The 22,181-nt window shown below is 42.3% G+C and overlaps 2 protein-coding genes and 1 non-coding gene across 5 annotated transcripts in view; 1 reads left to right on the top strand and 2 right to left on the bottom strand.

The window, feature by feature from the left end:
• Fgf18 (fibroblast growth factor 18) overlaps positions 1–178 on the bottom strand; it is a 31,423-nt gene extending 31,245 nt beyond the window's left edge. The window contains exon 1 of the mRNA XM_006978881.3: positions 62–178. Within this exon, the coding sequence (XP_006978943.1) occupies positions 62–93 (32 nt within the window). The 5' untranslated portion in view covers positions 94–178. The remainder of the gene's footprint in view (positions 1–61) is intronic.
• A 5,693-nt stretch (positions 179–5,871) lies between these two features.
• On the bottom strand, positions 5,872–17,549 carry Npm1 (nucleophosmin 1). 3 transcript variants are annotated; one of them, XR_013053189.1, is made up of 11 exons: positions 17,241–17,428; positions 15,721–15,800; positions 15,075–15,194; positions 14,782–14,875; positions 14,026–14,132; positions 13,878–13,939; positions 10,603–10,660; positions 10,250–10,333; positions 9,071–9,172; positions 7,110–8,266; positions 5,872–6,249 (listed from the first exon to the last, which is right to left on the bottom strand). XR_013053189.1 is itself a non-coding variant. In XM_006978882.4 (11 exons), the coding sequence occupies exons 1-11, from the start codon at positions 17,296–17,298 to the stop codon at positions 6,211–6,213; spliced, it is 879 nt and encodes a 292-aa protein (XP_006978944.1). In that variant the 5' UTR covers positions 17,299–17,549; the 3' UTR covers positions 5,872–6,210. The 3 variants fall into 3 exon arrangements, 2 of the variants coding, with proteins under 2 accessions (XP_006978944.1, XP_076434179.1); XM_006978882.4 differs by having other exon boundaries at positions 7,110–7,184; positions 17,241–17,549; XM_076578064.1 differs by lacking the exon at positions 17,241–17,428 and adding an exon at positions 16,784–17,035 and having other exon boundaries at positions 7,110–7,184.
• On the top strand, positions 15,305–15,382 carry Trnag-acc (transfer RNA glycine (anticodon ACC)). Its single transcript has one exon. It is a non-coding gene; the product is annotated as a tRNA-Gly (tRNA).
• Positions 17,550–22,181: the final 4,632 nt, after the last annotated feature.

The raw sequence follows: 22,181 nt of genomic DNA, 5'->3' as shown, positions 1-22,181 counted from the left end.
AGAGCCACACGCACAGGGACAGGCATCCAGGCAGGGTGGGCAGCCCCAGGCGGGCGCTTACAGGCAAGTGCAGGCGGAGGGCGCTGAATACATCGCGGGGCGGGGGGGAGGCGGCGGCTCCTAGCCCAGCCTGCACATGTCCGCTCCGCGCGGCCGGGACCGGGCGCCTCCGCCGCCGCCGCCGCCGCCGCCGCCGCTGCTGCTGCTCTCTCCTCGCCGGCTGCTGCTGCAGACTCTGCTGCTCCGGGGCGCTCCGCGGCGCGCCCTGCGGCATCAGCGCCCCGCGCGGCTCCTCCCGAGCGCTGCGCCCTCCGAGCCGGCGCGGGGGCTGCGGGGCGACCGCGGTGCGGGAGGCGCCCGGCCGGTACGGGGAAGCTGGTCCGAGGCGGGCAGGAGGGCCGTCTGGGCGTTCGAAGGACGCGGCTGCCGACTCAGTCCAGGGTCAACATGCACGGCGGGGGCTGCGGCTGGGGCCCCGCGGCCGAGGCGCGAGGCTGGCGGGGCCGGCGGGGCCGGGGTCAGCGCTCCAAGGCTGGGGCGCGCGGCTGCAGTGAGAACGCGTCACGGCCGCTCCGTCTGGGCGCCCGCCGGCTCATGTCTCCTCCTCCGTGTCTCTCCGGCCGTGCGCATCGCCGCCTCCCACCGCTGGCGGCGGCCCGGGCGTTTTCTACGCGCGGGCGGCGAGGGGGCGGGGGGCCGGGGGCGGGCCCGGGCCCGCGCCGGCACAATGAGGATGCGGGGCCCGGGGGCTCCCCCCTCGGGGCGCGGCCGGACGGGCGCTCAGAGCCGCTGGGTGCGCCGCGCCCACATCAAAGCCGGCCCTGCTTGCTTGCCTGCCTGCCGCGGCCTCTCCACTGCCTCCTCCTTCTTCTGGCGGCTCAGGGCTGGAGGGGAGGCACTCAGACTGTCTGCGATGGGACTGGCCGTTCAGCAGGGCAGAACCCACGAGGCTGAGCTGGTGAGCGCTGGGAGCCGTCGGAGCTCTGTGTCACAACGCTAATATTGGCCGAATGGAGCAGGCGGGGTTCCCAAAGAATGCAATTAGGTGCAGAGCGTCCTGCCTCCCTCACATTTGCTGTTCGCACTCATATCCACTAGTGCTCAGAATCAGGGCGAGGACAGGCGAGGCCCACCAGCTGGAGTGGCTCAACTAAAAGTAGCGTTTACCCTTGCCCTGAGGCCAACGTAAGATAGTCCCTCACACCCTCCCCACTATGGGATGTCTACACTAAGTGAAGCCTTCTCTTCCGTTCCTGCCATGGGAGATGGAAAGGGCTCAGGAGAGTCTCTCTCCCTTCCCCCGCTCAGGGACTCTAAGGTCGGTTCTAGGGATTCCAGCTGCGTTCTCTAGTAGGTGACCCGGTTTTTGGAAGCACACGGCTACCACCTAGCGGTTCGAAAGTGCTGCTGTAACCCCATCGCTGATGGGCTACATGCCTGAGTAGCCAGGACTCTGGTCAGCGCTCACTCCAGGCCCTCTTTGGTTCACACACTAAGCAGCTTGTTTTCCTGCCCTTGATCACCAACCCTGAACTTTTTCTGTCCATTAAGCCCAAAACGTAGATATTGTCATAGCACTACCTCATTCTGTCTAGAGCCTAGGTCAGCGAAACTCTGCTTTGGACTCTGCTAAGGCAAACAGGTCACAGTGGGCAAGAAACTAGAGAACAAGCTCAAAATGCAAAACTCAGGAATTCAGATTATTTGGTTTAAAAACCTTGTCAGTAGCTGTTGTTTCTATTGCCCGTTCTCTGGAGCATACAGTAGAGAGGCTGCTCAGTGGTGTTACTGATGAAGTATCAGACCTCCCTGTCAGAAACTTTCAGTTCAGAAACTTTCAGTTCCTTTTCCAAGCAGAAGCCAATGAGACAGTATTAAAAACAAAATCCTGAACCCTGCAGTGGTGGCACAGGCCTTTAATCCCAGTACTCCCAGGAGGCAGAGGCAGGCAGATTTCTAAAAGTTCAAGTTCCAGGACAGCCAAGGATACACAGAGAAACGCTGGGGAGAAGTAGGAGATGGACAACATGGGACACCGCACTACACAAATCCTAAAAGCCTTTGCAAAAGCTTGTGCTTTGAGATAGTTCTTGCGTGATAGATTCATTTTATTATTTTTGTTTTGTTTTGTTTTGTTTTGTTTTGTTTTCGAGACAGGGTTTCTCTGTGTAGCTTTGCGCCTTTCCTGGGACTCACTTGGTAGCCCAGGCTGGCCTCGAACTCACAGAGATCCACCTGCCTCTGCCTCCCGAGTGCTGGGATTAAAGGCGTGCACCACCACCGCCCGGCTAGATTCATTTTATGTAGATGCATTCTCTAGACAAATAGCTCTAGACAAAGTTCTGCAAAGCTATTAGAAACTTCCTAAATTTGGAGATTAATGAACCAACCAATCCTAAAGGCAGTGAAATGACAAACCACAAATAGTAATGAACCCAAATGCCTTTGGCCTTGCTTTACAGATTCTTGAAAGCGCGTGGTGTGCACACAACACACCCTGGGAGGTGATGTACAGGTTTTATCTTCTGGCTAAGCATTCCTTCCTATCTGCATTCTATTTCCAGTTTTCATTAGTTTTGCAATGGTTAACTATTATTCTAACCTACGATGTTATGATGGCCTCATTAATCTCTCAAGACATTCCCAAACCCCCCAAATCCAGTGGCATTCTGAACAGTCCTAGGAAATGCAGCTCAGTGGGGACCCCACAGTTCAATTCCCAACACCCCCTTAAAGTGGGCAAAAGCATACAGGTCTATAATATAATCCCTGCCATTCCAGAGGTAGAAGCTGCAGATCACTCCAGGCTTATACTTGGGCTCAGCCATTGGGTGTGGTACATGAGATGTCTCATAACAAAAGGGGTTGGGGACTGTAGAGCTAGCTCAGCAGGTAAGTGCTTAGGGTATTTGCACCTGTGGCCCTAGACTTGATTCGTTTTCTTGCCTACAAAATACAGCAGCTGAAAATACAGTAACTGGTACATACTGAAGACAACCAAACATTTCAGCTGTCAGTAACCTTAATTCCAGTCTTATCACTCAACTTCATTGACAAGGTCATTCTACAGTTGAGGCAAAATGTTGACTTCAATCATAGCCACTTAGATCATTCCTTCTCAATTACACACCCTGAAGCCCAGTTTCACAATAAGCATATGAATCAAAGATGTTCAAGATAGTGTATTTAACAGTGCTCATCTGATAACTTACTCCACTGCTGTTTGAGATCCTACCTTATTGTCTGTCCTAGTTGAGACAAGGTACCTAGCTTAAAATAGGGGGAAGGGGTATATGGCAGTGAGATGACTCCATGGAAGTTCCTGAAAACCATGTCAAGAGAACTTGTCTTCAGACTTCCACATGTAGGTTCTAACAATCATGCATGTGCAAGACACACAAGCATACCTCAAACATAAATAAATCCACTTTTCCTGGGCAAGCTGAATAATCAAGAGATAGGTTTTTCCTTTTTTAAACCAGTATCCTGACGGAGGGGGGGGGGGGGCGGCGGTGGAAGTTATAAACTGCAGAACTGTAGTCCAAAGACCTTGGTAACATATATCTTTTTTTTTTTTTTTTTTTGGTTTTTCGAGACAGGGTTTCTCTGCGTAGCTTTGCGCCTTTCCTGGAGCTCACTTGGTAGCCCAGGCTGGCCTCGAACTCACGGAGATCCGCCTGGCTCTGCCTCCCGAGTGCTGGGATTAAAGGCGTGCGCCACCACCGCCCGGCCGGTAACATGTATCTTTTGAGACCAAAGGTAGAGAAAGCAAAGTGTAATGTTTTGGGGTGACCAGATGGCAGTAAAGAGCAGAACCAGCACCTTGTAGGCAGGAGGCCTTTGTAAGGAATCAAGTAGTGAATAATCTTTGAGGGATTATATTGAGTTTAATCCACCAGTTGACAAACCCACCTATGTACAAACATCACCACCACCAATGGTCCATTAGGACAAGATCCTTTCTTCCCTTCCACCAGTGGAATCCTATTCTAGTTATCTGCTGCTACATTTATTTGATCTCTGTAAGAGCTGAAACTGAAGGTCAGAAACCAGGTACTACTTCTGGTAAGTAGAGAATAAAATGGAGAACTAGAGCTGAAGTAATGATGGTACACATGAGGGAACTAGGCTAGATACTCAGTACAACAAAGTAAAACAGCAGCACAAGATGTCTAGCCTGTTCAGGTCTCCAGTATGTGGTGGTCCTGCACCTGCACTCAATTCCTTACTCTAATAAAGCTACACACCTTTGTAGGTAGAATATCAACGGCATACACAATAAAATGTTAAGTCCTGCTTCACTTATCTATCCTCAAGCACTTGTAGAACTGTGGACACAGTATACGGTATTTAAATGACTTCTTATTAACAAAGCAAACAAACTGGCAACCTGAATGGGAACATTCCTGGAGTCTGTTGCAGTGTATGAAGACAAAGATGAAACGCATCCTGCTCAAGCCCCTATACCTATTGCTGGTGCCTCACAAAGCACTAGCAATGGCATTACATGGACATGCACATCTAGCAGGTGAGATTCAGCCTGTACTGCTTTACCTGAGGCTCTAGAGTTCTCCCATAGAGAACTATACACACCGCACAATTGGAAGTTGCAGATGCAGTCACCCATCCCCAATATGCTAGACACAGAGATCTTTGCCTTGTCACAATAAGCATTTTAAGTAAGTTTTTATATTCTATGTACCTTGATCTTAAACCCAAAATTAGCAAACAAGTTTTGTGTGGAACTTTTAAAGATGGAACTTTGTCAACCAAACTGCTTTCATTCAACAAGTTGGAAACAAATTATGTTCCTTTCCCCCAAGTGAAGTAATTTTAGACAAAAGCAGCTTCAAATTCATCTGTAACACCTCAGATCTCTCCCCTTCCACTAATACTTCAAAAGGTAAATGTTAACTCCACTTCTGAAAATATAATCAGCACTAATTGCCCACCACACTCTGTATAAGTCACTACCTGAAACTGGTGACTGGCCCACATTAAATCTAAGAATGTTTTCCTATCCTTCCTCAGCATGTACTCAACATCTTTAGATGACAGTGAGAAAACACTTTGAGTTTCATCCTGGTAAGTTTGGCTTGCAATTAAGGATAGTTCTGGGCTTCTGAAATACCTCAAAAACTTTTACCATTTGTATTTCTAAAATGGTATTCTCCATATTGATAATCACCCTACAACTTACAAATATTGAGCCAAGTATCCTTTATGCAGAAATCAAGAAATCCATGAAAATTCCACTTTAATCTTCATTGTATATTTACCAAATTTAAAAATGTCATGATTGTGTGCCTGTTGTGTACCTGTAAGTTTAAAATTTACCCAGTAAAAGGTTAGAAACAAAACCCTTGACTGAAAGTTATAAAATGCTCAAATTTAAAATGATTTGGAAGACAAAACAGTACTATACTTGACCTTCTGGATAACTTCAGTATCTCAATCACCAACCAGATTTAGATACTCAAAACAATCATTTGCAAAGTTAAAAATAAAATTAAGAAAATTCCCAGAACTGATTACTTACAATTGTTAAATTGTAGAAAAACAGATCATACAGAAAACACACTTAAAACCAGCAAGACTAAAATGGGAGTACACTGAAAATCCTCCTAAAGACAGTTTTGTTTTCAAGTACATAAGGACTCTCCCATGCATTGTGACAACACTGTATTAATATACCACAGAAAACCAGGAAAAATCATAATGGTTAGGTACAACTTAGATCATCAGGTTAATGGGTATTAGTCCCTAAACGTCTATGACTAAATTTACATGGACCAAAACTGATCAGGAATAGCTGGGAAAGCATAAATGATTTGAGGTCACTGAAATTTTTAACTTCAAAGTATAGAACAGTTAAATAAACAAATAGAAACAGTGCTACTTTATTAAAATACTGAGTTTATTTCACATGTATATTTGTCTCCCTACCATTTCCACATCTGACCACCACTATTACTATGTCCTATCATAACATTCCATACATACTTAAAACCAAGTAAAGGGTGGAGTTCCATCCTTGAAAACTAAACAGGCATTTTAGACAACACATTCTTGGCAATGGAACCTGGACAACATTTACCAAACACAGTAGGGAAAGTTCTCACTTTGCATTATAAAAAGGACAGCCAGATATATCAACTGTTACAGAAATTAAGTAAGACGGAATTATTTCAAACTGTTTAAACCATTTTCTTAAAGAGACTTCCTCCACTGCCAGAGATCTTGAATAGCCTGTAAAGAGAAAAAATGGTAAAGTGTAACTATACAAATCAATACACTTCAACAGTTCACTATTTTTCATTCTACCAACTCCAATATAGCGTAAGATCCCTTAAGTGAGTAAGCATAAAAAAGAAGTTAGCCTATGGCTCAACATTTTGTCTTCAGAATTTAAGAATGTTTAAGTACAAATGGTTAATTACCCCCAACTTTTCTAACTTAATGTAAAAAGGTTAAGTATAGAAACCTGTTAGAAACTTGATATTGATGAAATCTCTTAAAGGGTTTGTGCATACAAAAGATCTAACAACCAGTTTCACTGCTTTTATCTTTCTCACTCCTAGCTTCAATTTAAAAAAATTGAAATTCATGCCACTGGGAAGACACTGGCAGAGCTTTGCCTTTGCATGGTCCAAGTGAATTCTAGCACCATAAAAATAAACATCTTTTCTGGTATTTACATAAAACCTCACTTGCAAGGGCTTTAAGATGCTTACCTCCAAATTTAACCCATCTAGTATCTGGAGAAGATACTATCACTCCCAAGAGAGCAAGTTTCAGACTGTAAAGCAGCCAAATGGAGCAAAGGAAAACCACAGCTTGTTTTCTTAGCCAACAAACTACCAAGAGTAAAACTAGGTTCACTAACCAAGAGATAATTTAACAACTATTTAAAAGCTGGGAAAAATGTGTACTAAAAAAATTATCTGCTCAGTCTGCCAATTAAATTCTTTCCATGTATTTAAGAACTGTCTGTGGTTAGGAACCTTTTACACAAAGCCAACAACTGAGGAGACTAAAAGCTTAAAAAAAATCGTAAATCACAAATGAAGAGTTTGGTGTTTTGGTATGTCCACAGGAAATTCAGTTACCTCCTGGTCAGTCATCCGGAAGCAATTCTTCACATAATTAATGAACTTGGCTTCCACTTTGGGAAGAGAACCACCCTATTGAGGAAAAAAAGAATCATTACGGATAAGCATAGAAATTGTTTGAGATCTCATTAGAAAACTCCAAGATTTGCATGCCATTACATGAACAAGTCATTTCTTGTCCCTTCAACTTTAAACACAATGTCATCGTTGGGGCCCAGAAAGAACCTAAGATGCAGCACATTTGGACTATGTTATTTCAATTGCTGAAAGTCCAACTCAAGCTACAGGTAATTCTACAGGAATACAATTACAGTCAATTTGGGTGCCTAACTATGTTATGTAATATTTTAGTTTCATCACCCTCTATCACCCAAAACTAAATTCAATCCAATCTGTTAATCAAGAACTTGAGGTGTTTCCCAAGAAAGAAGCACACCATTTACCTAGAAACAAACTGAAGTTAATAGTAGCTAATCTCTTAACTATCTTACTTAAACAGCACAAATTTGGCGTGTTTCAAGTTATAAATATAGGCAATTAACACAATATCACCAATACCCAAGGTTTTATCATCAAAATTCTTAAGACTAGTTACTGCCTAAATACCTTAATTTATCAGTATATAAGTAAGTACCACTACACTACAAATTATCATCCCTTGTTTCATTTCATTAAATGCATCATTTGGTTAACCAAATTTTTAGCTTTTTGCATTGTTTTATGTTTAGCCAAGAGTAAGGCTTCCTTCCAAATGTGAGGAACAATTGCCTCCACCTAGAAAGTAAGTCACTACAGTAATTTTAAAATATTGTCACATACATTCTTATTTGGTTCATTCAAAAATTTATTGAGCAGCTAAGGATACAAAGGTATTAAAACATGGTCAGAGATGAGGCATATGCACAAGTGTAGAAAGCAGTAAAGTTCTCTGCATCACAAGAGTGAAAGAAAAATGCTTTAGGAAAATAAGAGATTGCTTCCAGCGTGCAAGGGGGGAATGGATGGCCAATCAGGAAAGGGGATTGAGATTAAAATAGAAGACTTCAGTCTGGATTGTTGATGGTACTCAGTATGGACTATATTTGTTTCTCCTTTTCCTCTTTCCCCATCTTTGGGCTTAATTTACCAGTAGTGCCCAGGACTGTTCAATGCGCCTGCAATTAAACCAAGGAGATAGGACCACATTAAAATGGAGGGGAGGGGCACCATTTTAGCAGTGTATGCAAGGAATAAATAAATCAGTGAGTGACACCAGGAAAGCTAAAATTCAGTGTAAATATTATATGTGCTGGCACTAAAGTGCTAAATTTCCAATCCACTGGTGGCTGCACAAAGGAAAATCTTCTGAAGCCATGTGAGGTCTATGGGACAGGAAAAACATGGAAAAGGGCAATTTTTCCGTATCATTCCACATTTATTCCTAATAACTAGCATGTTAGAATCATAATTGGGAACATTTGAACTGATTATCCCATTTTTTACATAGCCAGGTCCATAGTTTTAGTACCAGCCAAACAGCAAAAGATAAGTATTTAAGACTAGATGTAAGCCTATTAGCCACATACAAATTCCAGGTCACAGACTCAGGATGTTTTGGTATAGAGGGCACAGAAAATACTCATATTGCTGAGAAATACTTAAAGGTGATCCTTTTTTTCTCTTAGTTATAATCTCAAGCAGCCAAAGTCTTAGTCTTACTTTTCCAGCTGTTTTCAATTTTACTGAAAACCCAAACGCCCTCTACTGGTTCTACAGCACAACCCCAGAAAAGGTCATGTTCTCACTTATGTTTTAAGTTAGAAGATCAGCGTGCATCCTTGTACTTTTTATTCTAGTAAAACATAGTTCATATATGCAAAAGATTATGAATACACCAATTTCTATAATCTATTTTTTAACCCAACCACCCATACATAGTGGGGAAAAAGACCAATCCATTCAAAGGTAATTTTACTCACTTTTTCTATACTTGCTTGCATTTTTGCCTTAATGTCTTCTACAGAACTAGGTCCTTTTGGTGTTTTAGGAGTCTTTTCCTGTTTTTTGAAAGACTCTTGACCCTGGAAAGTTTAAAGGTAAAGTTTTTATTAAGTAACAATTGTCATGATGTCTCAATTCTTCTTACAATCCTTTATAGACGAAGTATGGAAAAGTTGCTAATATAAACCTTATTAGGTTTATATTAAGTTATATTAATTACATACATATTTTTGGTTGTGAGCCTAGCCTTTAACGGCTGACCCATCTCTCCAGCCCAAGTATATATATATAATTAAAATAATATATAAATTATATTAAATCCCAGCACTCAGGAGGCAGAGCCAGGTGGATGAGTCGAGGCCAGCCTGGTCTACCGAGAGTGATCCAGGACAAGCACCAAAACTACCAAGAAACCCTTCTTGGGGGGCAGGGGAGACACAGGACACTGGCTTCAGAACCTAATGTTGAAATACTTTGCTACCAGAAACAATGCCAATTTCATAACTTCATAAAATTTGTGATATTTTAAGATCGTTCCTAGCCAGGCTATCTCATACCTTTATTCTCATCCTTTGAAAGGCTGAGGGATGATTGTTGCTACTCAAAAAGCCTGTCGTGCCTCTCAGAATACTAAAATGATTATTCTTTAAAAAAAAAATCTAATTGTCAGGAATGATGCCTCAAGGTTAGTGTAAAGGCACTTGCTGCCAAACCTGGTAAGCATATTTTTTAACAGTCCTGGAATACTTTAGACCAGCCTGTGTCTTCCTTCTGAGTGTTTAAAAAAAAACACATGTCGCCACCATCTGGCTTTTGAGGTGGAGGGCCTGACAAGCATCTTTTAAGAGAATCAACTCCTGTGTGTTGGCCTGAATTCTCTAAGAAATGCAGTGGGCATATGTATGCACACAAGCAAAAAAGAAATAAGAAATTATAAACATAAAGCTCAGAATTCAATAGCTCTACAAAATGAAGCAAGAGCTCACTATTGATGCTTGGAGCCCACCCCAGAACATATTCTTCAGTTAAGTATTAGGCAATTTTAACACTGCACTATGAAGCCAGGGTGAAGTTCCTCAAGCACCTATCAAATTTTAGGCAGACTAGTTTCTTATATAGTAATGCTATCTTATCTGTTTTATTTCCTGGGAACTTACCTTTGATCTTGGTGTTGATGGTTTTAAGTCTTTTCCATTTTGGTTTGATTTTTGTGCATTTTTGGCTGGGGTATCTCGTACAGACTGCAATTAGAGAATGGCCTTAATCAGTATGGCCCCCTCCAGCAAGTAGACAACAATGTCCTAAACTAGTATATGCAATGAATTGTTGGAAACAGTTGGAAAGACAAACTCTCACTTTCAAACTTTTTAAGTCTATTTCAGACCAATTTTTAATAATATGAAACCAACTAAGTCAATTTTCACCTATTAGCACTAAGAAATTCCAAGCTCTTTTATTAACTATATATACCTGACACCTCAACCTCATAGCATGTTATGTATGTACTCACTTTCTTCACTGGAACTTTTTCTTCAGCTTCCTCATCATCAAAATCATCATCATCATCACTATAAATAAAACAATCAAGGCATTTAGAACATTTGGTCAATTTGACAAAAGATGCTACCTTCAGCACAATGTTTTTAATAGACAGGTCAAACAGCACCAATATTTGAATAGATTAATGAAGTGTTTATTTAGGGAGCAGTGTACCTCTAATCAAAGCACTCAGGAGGCAAAGGCAGGCAATCTTGAGTTGGAGGCCAGCCTGTAGCTAGGGCTAGAGACCCTTGTCTGGAAAACCAAAAATATTAAAGAATCTAACAGCACAATGTTACTCATTTAAAAAGCTAAATCATGGGGACTGGAGAGATGGTTCAGGAGTTAAGTTAAAGGGAGTACTTAGGTTCAATTCCCAGCACCCACATGCCAGTTCTTTACTGGCTAACTGCAGTTTCAGGGGATCTGACACCTTCACTTATATGCAAACAAGAATGCACATGAAATAAAAATTCAACAAATCATTAAGAAGCAAAACTGAAGTACTCAAAAGGATATATAGTATTTTACTCCTAATACTAGCTACTAAGACTTATAAAATGTTGGTTTTGCTGTAGTAGTAAATAGCTCAACAACAACATCAGTGGAGTTAATACTGTTAAAATGGCAATACTCCTCAGAACATAAACTATTCATTTGCAGTTATTGGCCCTAAAAAATCCAGATATTCAAGGAACCTCAGTAGAAAAGAATTATCTGCACAAGGAAAAACCGAAGTGTTTTTCTTTCATACTTGGTCTCAATAAGGAATAAGCTACAAAACTTGAAGGCTAATTTTCATTAACAGTAAATTTGGTAAGTTTCTACGTTTTGTGTCAAAGAAACCAAGCTTTTTACGAGTTAACTTGCTTGATAATCCCCTAACAAGAGCAAAGATGCTTGTATCTAATTGTGCAAGGAATAAAAAAAAATATGGTCAGTAAACATGAGATGATCATTTTAGTCATCTAGGGAATGTAAAACAAATATGAAGACAATACTAAGTTCCTCTTTAACTTAGGAAGAACTCCCATATACTGCCGACAGTAACCAATGTCTACAGCAACAGCATTATCCCCAAGATTTCTCATCCCATGAAAGTACAAGAATCAATTTTTGTAAAAAAAAAAGTGAAGCCAGGCAAATGAAACCATCTTCTGTTATGTGAATTATTACTTTGAAATGGTCAGTCTACAAAACTCACAAGTAGCTAACTACAGCTTAAGGAAGAGTAAGGCTGGAGAAGAGTCAAGGTTGTGGTGGTGCACCTTTCATGTCAGCACTTGGGAGGCAGAAGCAGTTGATCTCAGTTCATGGCCAGCCTAGTTCACATTGAGACCCAGGACAGTCAGGACCACAAAACAGTGAAATGCTGGTGTGGGAAAATAAATGTAGGGAATACAAATATGAAATAAAAATTTTAAATCTGGGGCTGGAGAAATGGCTCAGAGGTTAAGAGCACTGATTGTTCTTCCAGAGGTCCTGAGTTCAATTCCCAGCAACCACATGGTGGCTCACAACCATCTGTAATGAGATCTGGTGCCCTCTTCTGGCCTGCAGGCACACAGGCATACAGAACATTGTATACATGAAAAATAAATAAATCTTTAAAAAAAGAGAGACCTTGTCTCAAAAAAATTTTTTTTAAATCTGTCCTGAATCTACCACTGTTGTCTTGTCCTTGGGACAATCAAAGCTTTCCTTTGCTTTTACATTTCTTCATTCCAATGTGTGTGCAGTGTTTGGCAAGGCTTATTGGCTCTTCCTAAAGATATATGTGCCATTAGAATTAAGCTGCCAGATTGCAATTAACAGAACAATCCACCTCCAACTACTTGAGTGTTATTTAACATCTCAAAAAAGGAGATGCTTCTCACTTTCACAATCTAGACCTGAGATTGTGATCTGGATCCACATGGCACTTGCTCTAAGAGGAATACTAAGTACAAAATATTCTTCAGACACAGTATGCTTTTTAAAATGCAGTGAAAAATGGGGCTGGAGAGATGGCTCAGAGGTTGAGAGCACTGACTGTTCTTCCAGGTCTCGAGTTCAATTCCCAGCAACCACATGGTGTCTCACAACCATCTTTAATGAGATCTAGTGCCCTCGTCTGGCATGCAGACATACAAACAGAACACTGTATACATAAAAAATAAACCTTAAATAAAATAAAATAAAATGGAGTGAATCACATTACTACGTTAAGACCACTTAAGTAACATTAAGTATATATTAAGTACACAAAGTTAATCAGATCTGAGTTTAATCCACAAGTTCTACCAACAGTGGCCACAGATTTTCTATACTAATCTCATTAATGCAAGAAGCATGAACTTCATGTATGTAATAAATACCTTCTCAGTAGTGGGGAAAATTGTCTTGCTGGAATTTATACCATGTGAAAGTCACATGGTAAACCCAATGTTTTTGGTGATTTTTTAAATACTATTTTTAGTATAAAACTGGCTTTAGTTTTAATCCCAGCACTCAGGAGGCAGAGCCAGGTGGATCTGAGTTCGAGGCCAGCCTGGTCTACTGAGCGTGATCCAGGACAAGCACCAAAACTACACAGAAAAACCCTGGGGGGGGGGAGAACAGGACACTGGCTTCAGAACCTAATGTTGAAATACTTTGTTACCAGAAACAATGCCAATTTCCATAAACTGAGTTATCTTTTCAGCTATCTTTAACCATGTAGTTGCATACAAGGTATTTAGGTAATGTCATACATTACCTAAAAATTATTTATTCTAAGTATTTCGTATTTATGAAAGTTATCACTATCCAGTATCATCCCATGAGACCACTGATATATCATCTATCATCCAATACCCAGTCCATTAATTTTAAGACCATCTCCCAAGTTTGTTTTCCTGGAACAGTTCTTAATCCTCGTACATAATATTCAATAAATATACATAAACCAATCCCAGAACTCCTAACAAGATATTCAAAGATAACAAATTGTCATGTTAAGACATTTCATCTGTTTACTGATACCACTTGATCATAATGAAATCTTATTTTAACCATATTTTAAACAAGTAAAAAAAAAATCAATGTCTCATTTATAATAGCCTGTCATAAGGAAACAGTCACAGGCCAAAATCCTTACAGGAACAGGAAATCTTTACCTTCAAAACATCATTCATATAATTACCTTTACAAGAGTACACTGGCAAATCAATTTCCTAAAACCCTTTGTATATGTAATGTCAAGTTTCTAAAATACTTTATACTTACTCTTCATCATCCTCATCATCTTCGTCGTCATCCTCATCATCCTCGTCAAGTTTTACTTTTTTCTTAAAGAAAAATAGATATTGATGAGCAAGAGCCATTCCTTAGTGGTTAACCAAACTGAAAGCCAACTTAAAAAAAATCTTTTTACCTGCGGAACCTTGTTACCACCTCCAGGAGCAGATCGTTTTCCAGACATACTTAAAAGTTTTACATCCTCCTCATCTTCATCTTCTGACTCTGCATCTTCCTCTACAGCTAAAATAAAATTAGATATACTTTTCAGAACTTAACAGTAGATAACACATGCTATTTTTTTCCAGTAATTTATTTTATGTGTATCGGTGATGATGCCAGATGCCCTGAAACTGGAGTTACAGACAGTTGTGAGCTGCCATGTGGGTGTTAGGAATTGAATCCAGGTCCTCTGGATGGGGTCCTCTGTAACAGCCAGTGGTTATAACCGCTGAGCCATCTCTCCAGCCCCCACATAAAAAAATTCCATTAAGGGTAGCAAATGAGGATCAGAAACTAAAATAATAAATGTTCACTGCAGTTTTAATAAGCAAAAATCAGACCTTTCTAAACACACATTACCAGATTCCTGTTTTGGCACAAGACAACTAGAACTAAATAAAGCATGCTTTACAAAGTCCAAACTGGACATCTGGGAAGTCAAGTCTAACTGGTAATAAGGCCTTCCTTTGTGGCTAAACCTGATCAGTGTTCAATCCCCAGGAACCATGTGGTGGTAGCAGACTCGAGGCAAATTGTCATGTCTGACCTGGACATACATTCCATGGAACTTGTGCCAACACACAAATGTTTAAAAGAAAAAAGCCAGTTCCAATTGGAAACTAAGCAGGAAATACCATAGTATATTTAAAAATGAAAGCCAAAAACATACCTACTAGGTGCTGTCCACTGATGTGCACAGGCCCTGAACCACACTTCAACCTTAAGACCACAGGTGGTGTAATTTCAAAGCCCCCAAGAGAAACCTAAAAATGAGCAATTTTCAATCATTAAACACTGACGAATATTTTATACCAAGTATCACCAGCAAACTTATACATCAATAAACCTATTTAGAAGCAGCACAAAATCTCAGTCACAGAAGATGTAGCTTTTTGAAACATCTTTGTGTATCTTAGTCCTAAGAGACCCAATGTGAAATCCCATGTTTAGAAATGTACTTACTGTTGGTTGTACAGACATTTTCAAAGTTGCCAGTGTTACTTTAATTGGACTGCCTTCATAGTTCATTGCTTCTGCCTCTACGATGTGCAATTCATCTTTTGCCCCTGCCCCTAAACTAACCTGTGAACAAAAAGATACTTTAAGTTCCCTCTGTTCATGAATACCCTTCAAATTTTTAATTAGCCTGTCCCCACTATTGATAATCTCATTTAATATACTTGACAGGGTTAGGGGTTGGGGATTTAGCTCAGTGGTAGAGCGCTGGCCTACCAAGCACAAGGCCCTGAGTTCAATCCTCAGCCCCCCCACAAAAAAGAAAATATACTTGAGAAATGAGTAGAAAGACTATATGTTCCCAAGAAATACCAATAATGAAGCCACCAAACTTAAAAGATCACATTCCTGCAGAGCTTTACTAGGCAACTAATTATAGCAGTGACTAGGACTACGAAAGACTAAGTGACAGATGCCCCGTTCTTTGTTACCAGTGCATACCTGAGCTACATTAAAAAAAAAAAAAAAAGAACTCAGTTATAAGAATACTTTTTCCGGCAGTTAAGGAAGCACGGAACTCCTGACATAAATCACAACAGCAAGAACCCAGTGGCTGAAATTTAATGGCTAAATAGTTTCAAAGTTTAAGTACCGTTCTTAGTGATAACTGGTGCTCATTCTCATCATTATCCACCTTAAAGTGATAATCCTTGTCAGCTTTTAGTTCACAACCTGTAAAGAAAAAAAAAAGCAAACCTAGCAAAGAGATGAACATCAATCGCTAACTCACCTACTTTTTCACTCCACACACAAAGCCCATAAAAGTTCAATTTCTCATAGTATTTCATTGTCAACAATGAATGAGGCACCATTACCACTTTTCAAAGTAGGTTCAATGTCCGAAAAAAAAAACCCAGAACTTTACATAGTGGCCAGATTTACCTACGTTCTGAAGGAAATTATTCCAACCAAGAGTGGTCACACATAACCATAGGGAAAGCTTTTGTGTAGCTATCTAGAATGGCTAGGTATTAAGCCTTTATGCTTAATGTGGACTAAACATGGGGGAAGGGAGTGTTTTAAATTTTAATATGATGTATTAAAAAAAACCCACACAACTGTTACTGCCATAGTTGACTGCTCTAAAGGAATCTCAACGTAGCTAGTAAGGCAAACCTTGAGTCACTGAAAACCAAAGACTGTGCGGTGGCAGTGTTCAGGTAGGACCCCCAGAAGCCCAGGTTCCAAAGTTAACCTCCGATCTGCTCAACACAGCACTTCTCTCTCCCCGACCCCAACAACAAAAAAACAAACAGTTCTAGAGAAAAAGATGATTTCGATTTAGTGAAACTCTTGCACATCAAGCTACTTCGACCATCAGTACAGTCATCTGCAGCGTAGGAATGACTCCACCTACCGCAGAGGTACAAAAGGGTCTCTAAAAATCACCACCATCACGGTGGATGCTAAGAGATTTGAACAAAGACCTTCAAAACCAATACTTGAAGCATTTCCCGCCCAGCACTCTTGACTAAGCCACAAGACCCCACGGCTCAGGGTTGACAAGACACCGAGAGAGCCCGGATGTAGAGCCCACACCCCCTCCCTACCCCCAACCACGTGGCAACCACGTGTTCCCAGCGGTTGCGGCCCCCTCCGCAGCAGGGAGCCTGCTGGGCCGAGTCCCCGATACTGGCCGAACCCCCGGGATGTACCCGAGTGGAGCCGAGGCCTCTGGGAAACCCAGTGGAATGCACATGTAGCGTCCCATCCAGGCGACGCAGGCCTCTCTTTGGAGTCACTATTCGCCCGGGCCACCCGCCTGGGGCCCAGCAATGAAAAACAGCTGCCCGGAGCCAAAGCCTGCGGGCTTCTCCACGCTCGAGGATGAAGCGTCGCCGGAGCCCCTGCTGGCGCCGCAAACAAGTTCGCTCCCTCGGCAGACCGACCTCTCAACGCCCGAGGCTCGAGCCTGGGCCGCTCCCGCCCTAAGTGGCGGCCGCTCTCAGCCTCCGGGCCTCGATTTCCCCACCCCGGTCCCGCGGCCCCGGCGGTTCCGCCCAGCCCTCCGGCCTCCACCCACGCCGCGTCCTCCCCACGCCAGGCCTCGGCTGGACTCCCGCCCCCCCCAACCACCAGGCCCTGCCCAAGCCCTCCCCGCCAGGCAGTTACCGAAAAGGTAGTTCTGAGGCCTGAGAGGGCTCATGTCCATGTCCATCGAGTCTTCCATGAGGTGGAGGCGCGCACTTCGGTGTGAGAGAAGTCGGACGGAGGGAACTGCCCACTGCTCCGCAGAACAGACACGCAGGACGGAATCACGCCAGGGAAAGGACGCGGGCTCGCCACACGTATATATGGCCGCAGGAAGTCTCGCGAGATCTGCGCTAGTCCCGCCTCCGCGAGCGAGCTCCGGATCCCTTACTTCCCGCACCGTCGCGCTCCTGCGCAAGCGCTCTCCTACCCCAAGCCCCTCTACCTCGCCCCCCCACCTCCTCCAGGTGCTTGGCGGGCTCGCAGTGCGCACGCGCGTTGGCTCGTGGCCCCGCCCCTCCGGCGCAGTCGCCTTGGCGCAGGCGCGCTTTCCTTTTGTAGCGCGCTCCCGGGCTCCAATGCTTCCACGTCTTCTGGGCCTCTGCACGCGGGCGCTGTGCGGAGAGGCTGCGCAGCCCACCCTGAAAGATGGCGCCTGCCAGCAGGGAACCCGACAGCGGCTCCCTTCTCTTTTCTCCGCCCTGCGGTTCCCCGTAGACCTGCAACAGGCATAATCTCCTCAGGGTTTGACTTGCTCGAAGGCTTGATCTTAGTTCATCTTTTTCCCATAGAGCCTCAGGAACCAAAGGCAGTGTGGGCCAGTCATTGAGGAGAATGATTCTCTGCTTGCCACTAACTAGTCAGCCATGCTTTTTTTTTTTTTTTTTTTTTTTTTTTTTTTTTTTTTTTTTTTTTTTGGTTTTTCGAGGCAGGGTTTCTCTGTGTAGCTTTGTGCCTTTCCTGGAACTCACTTGGTAGCCCAGGCTGGCCTCGAACTCACAGAGATCCGCCTGCCTCTGCCTCCCGAGTGCTGGGATTAAAGGCGTGCGCCACCACCGCCCGGCTCAGCCATGCTTTTTATATGTCTTTTCTGAGGCAGCGTCTCCAAAGTCTAAGTTCTCAGCTTTACGTCATTTGGGGACCAAAGAGGGCCCGACTCAGTCACCTAGAGCATCTTTCGGAAAGTTTAGAAGAATGTGCAAAATTGAGAACACGCAAGTCATCTTCATCATTCCAAATGAAAACATGACTTTTAAGACATAACCGGAGCTGGGAATTAGTGTTTTAAACTGCACCCTGACAAACATCCCTTAGCATTGGGTGCTTTTGAGAGCGGCCCTAATCTTTTTTTTTAATCTCAACAAAGCTAACAAATATAAGGATTATTGAGAGCAACCGGTGCTTCCAGACTTTCCTCCAGAGATGGTCCAGTTGGGAAGACCAGCTATATATATAATGCACGTGAGCCAATTATTAACCAAATCCTTAATTTTGGGGAAAAATCCCCATTAATATGTGAATGGGGCCCAGTGTATTTTCACTTTACAACTACTAGAGAAAATCCTGAAGCTTTGAGACATTGTCTGTAAACAAACTGAGACAGACAAGAAAAGAGAAAACCACAAGTGAACAGAATTTGGCTATTCAAAATGAGAAAGCATCTAGTCTAGGTGCAGGAGGATGTTCTTTGAGCCAGTAGGGGTCAAAGTTAACTACTTCATTGTTTCTTAGATTCTCCCCTTCCGATCAGTGGTGGCCCACACCTTTAATCCCTGCATCCTAGATTCCCGATTTCCAGGCAGTAGTGGCCCACGCCTTTACTCTGGAGGTGGAAGCAGGCTGATCTCAGAGATCAAGACCAGCCTGGTCTACAAAGCGAGTTTCAGGACACCCAGGGGTACACAGAGAAACTGTCTCAAAAAGCCAAAAAATAAATAAATAAAGGAAACGCAACTCATGCAGATACTGAACTATTTGGGAGCTATCACTAATGTAAATTAACACACTTGAAATATTTCAGGAACCCAATCTGAATATACACTCATGGAACTGAGGGCATAGGAATTACAACAACTTCCTGTTAGGCAGACAAATATGGAGAGAGGACACAGCAAGATAATAAAGTGTCAATCTCCAAGATGGCCAGCTTCTTCCTAAATCCTAACTTGACCTCCTACAAGCCTTTGACTCTTCCTGCTGACAGACAAGCTCAACAAGTCTACGGCTGGCCAATCAGCACGTCCGAACTTTCTTCAATCTGACCAACTTTAAATTAGGGGAGGAAAACTCTTCAGAGACTTAACACCCTAGCCCTGAAGAAGAGGCTGGGTTTTCCAGCTTCACAGGCGGTCTTCAAACTGTGCGTCTCTGCATGGGACTGCTTCCTCACCCTCAGTAGCCCACCCCCAACTGCTGAGCCTTTCTGCAAAGTTTTAGAGTGCTCTTGCAATTTAGATTTTTTCCTGCCTTTAATTCTTTTTTGTTTGTTTTGTTTTTCAAGACAGGGTTTCTCCGTGTAGCTTTGCACCTTTCCTGGAACTCACTATGTAGCCGAAGGTGGCCTTGAACTCACAGAGATCTGCCTGCCTCTGCCTTCCCGAGTGCTGGGATTAAAGACGTACGCCACCACCGCCCAGCCTGCCTTTACTTCTTTAACTGGCAGAGAAAATGAACCTAGTCAAGACCCGCACACTGTATCAGAATCAAGTATTTGTTTTGTTTTTTAAAAATATGTTTTTAAGCCAGCCTTAAAAATGGTGGTGCAAGCCTTTAATACCAGCACTTGGGAGGCAGAGGCAGGTAGATCTCTTGAGTTACGGGCCAGCCTGGTCTACAAAATCAAGTTCCTGGACAACACACACACACACACACACACACACACACACACACACACACACACACACCTTTCTATCACTCAGTTTCCATTTCCTCGGGTTAACCACAGAATAATTGTGGAAATATCCTTCCACATTTATTTAAAGGTAGCATATATACAAACAAAGAAATACAGGTTTGGAGGCTTTGTGTGTCTGTGTGTGTGTGTGTGTGTGTGTGTTCTTTTTTGGTTTTATTTTGTTTGTTTGTTTTTCAGAGACTGGTTTTCTCTGTTTAACAGCTCTGCTGTCCTGGAACTCACTCTACTGTAGCCCAGGCTGGCCTTGAACTCACGGAGATCCACCTGGCTCTGCCTCCCAACGGCTGGGATTAAAACCCGAGTGCTGGGATTAAAGGCGTGCACACCCCCCCCCCCACCATCCCGCTTTTGTGTGTATTTTGATGTGGCTGAGTATTGTTCAACTTGCTTTTGTTATTTATTTGTTTATTTATTTTCTTAATTAATTAGGATTTTATTCTTGTTTGGATTGTTGCAACAAGGTCCCCTTAATCCCAGGCTGGACTCCAACTTCCTGTGGAGCAGTAGATGATCTTGAACCTGCCACCACCTCTCAAATGGTAGAATTACAGATTTGCACTACCACAACCTAGTATGTTGTTCTGGACATTCACCACACATTCTTACCCAATATGAATATGCTATAATTCAACTACTCATTCCTCTGTTAGTAGCCTAAAATTGTATCAATTTTCCTCCTATTAAAAATAGTGTCATGCAGGGCAGTGGTGGCGCACACCTTTAATCCCAGCACTCGGGAGGCAGAGCCAGTCGGATCTCTGTGAGTTCAAGGCCAGCCTGCTCTCCAAAGTGAGTTCCAGGAAAGGCGCAAAGCTACACAGAGAAACCCTGTCTCGAAAAACCAAAAAAAAAAAAAAAAAAAAAAAAAACCAAAGTCAAATTGTACCTTAGTAGATATCTTTGTACACATATCCTTATAAATATCTGAACACAGCTTCATATGATGTAGTCTCAGAAATGAACTTGTACAGAATTGACAAATGAGCTTGCATCAAAATAAAAATTGTCTGCACAGCAAAGGCCACACAATTACCAGAGCAGTGAAACACCTCACAGAATGAAAGAAAATGTTTGCCAGCTTTTCATCAGACAAACAATAAATCTCCCAAATATATAAAAGCTAAAAAAGACCTTAATAGCAATAGGTTAATCAAAATGAATGAGTTATCTAAATAGATATTTCTCAAAGGAAGAAATATAAATAATAAATATATGAAAATGCTCAGTATCATTAACCATTGAGGAAATACAAATCTAAATCACAAGGAAAGTCTCTTAACTCCAGTTAGAATATTTATTGTAAAAAAAAATTAATGTAGGTGAAGATGTGGGCAAAATGAACATTTATATATATATTTTTGGGCTGTAAATTAGTAGAGCCACTAAGGAAATCTGAAGATTCCTCGAAAATAAATTTACAGTGATTTATCTGCACCACTCTGGGGTGTATGTTTGAAGGAGCCCAAAGCAGCATACACTAGGATGCCTGTGTGCTCATGTTTATTGTGTACCTAAGACAATGGGATTAAGTAAATAAATACAGAAAATGTGACGTCTATATACACCATGGAGTATTATGTAACCACCAAGAAGAATATAGTCCTGGCACTTGTAGAAAAATGAGTGGAACTAGAAAACACTCTGTGCAAGTAGTTTGCATTTTCTTTCCTATGTAGGAACTTAAGAAAGGGATAGCCTGAAAGATGAAAAGGAATCTTTTTTTTTTTTTTTAAGTTTTATGTGCATTGGTGTTTTGCCAGTTCCCCTAAAACTGGAATTACAGACAGTTGTGAGCTGCCATGTGGGTGCTGGGAATTGAACCCGGGTCCTCTGGAAAAGGAGTCAGTGCTCTTAACCATTGAACCATCTCTCCAGCCCCTTGAAAAGAAATCTTTAGGAAATTAGTTATGCGGCTATCACTTTGCTGTGCAGAAAATTTTTATTTGATGCAAGCTCATCTATCAGTTCTATATAAGTCCATTTCTGAGACTGCATCATATTGAGCTGTGGGAAGTATTGGCAAAGGAGAAGATTTCTAAAGGTTGAATGGTGAGTACATGTGGTACATTGTATGCATGTGGTACATGCATACAAGGTGTACGTATGTGGGAATGGCACAGTGAGTCCCAATAACTCATATAATTGGTATCTGTTCATATAGTTTCTTG

Source organism: Peromyscus maniculatus, chromosome 8 (assembly GCF_049852395.1).
Source record: "Peromyscus maniculatus bairdii isolate BWxNUB_F1_BW_parent chromosome 8, HU_Pman_BW_mat_3.1, whole genome shotgun sequence".
Classification (NCBI taxonomy): domain Eukaryota; kingdom Metazoa; phylum Chordata; class Mammalia; order Rodentia; family Cricetidae; genus Peromyscus; species Peromyscus maniculatus.
Note: the sequence above shows the minus strand (reverse complement) of the source record. Positions and strands in the feature narration are given on the sequence as shown.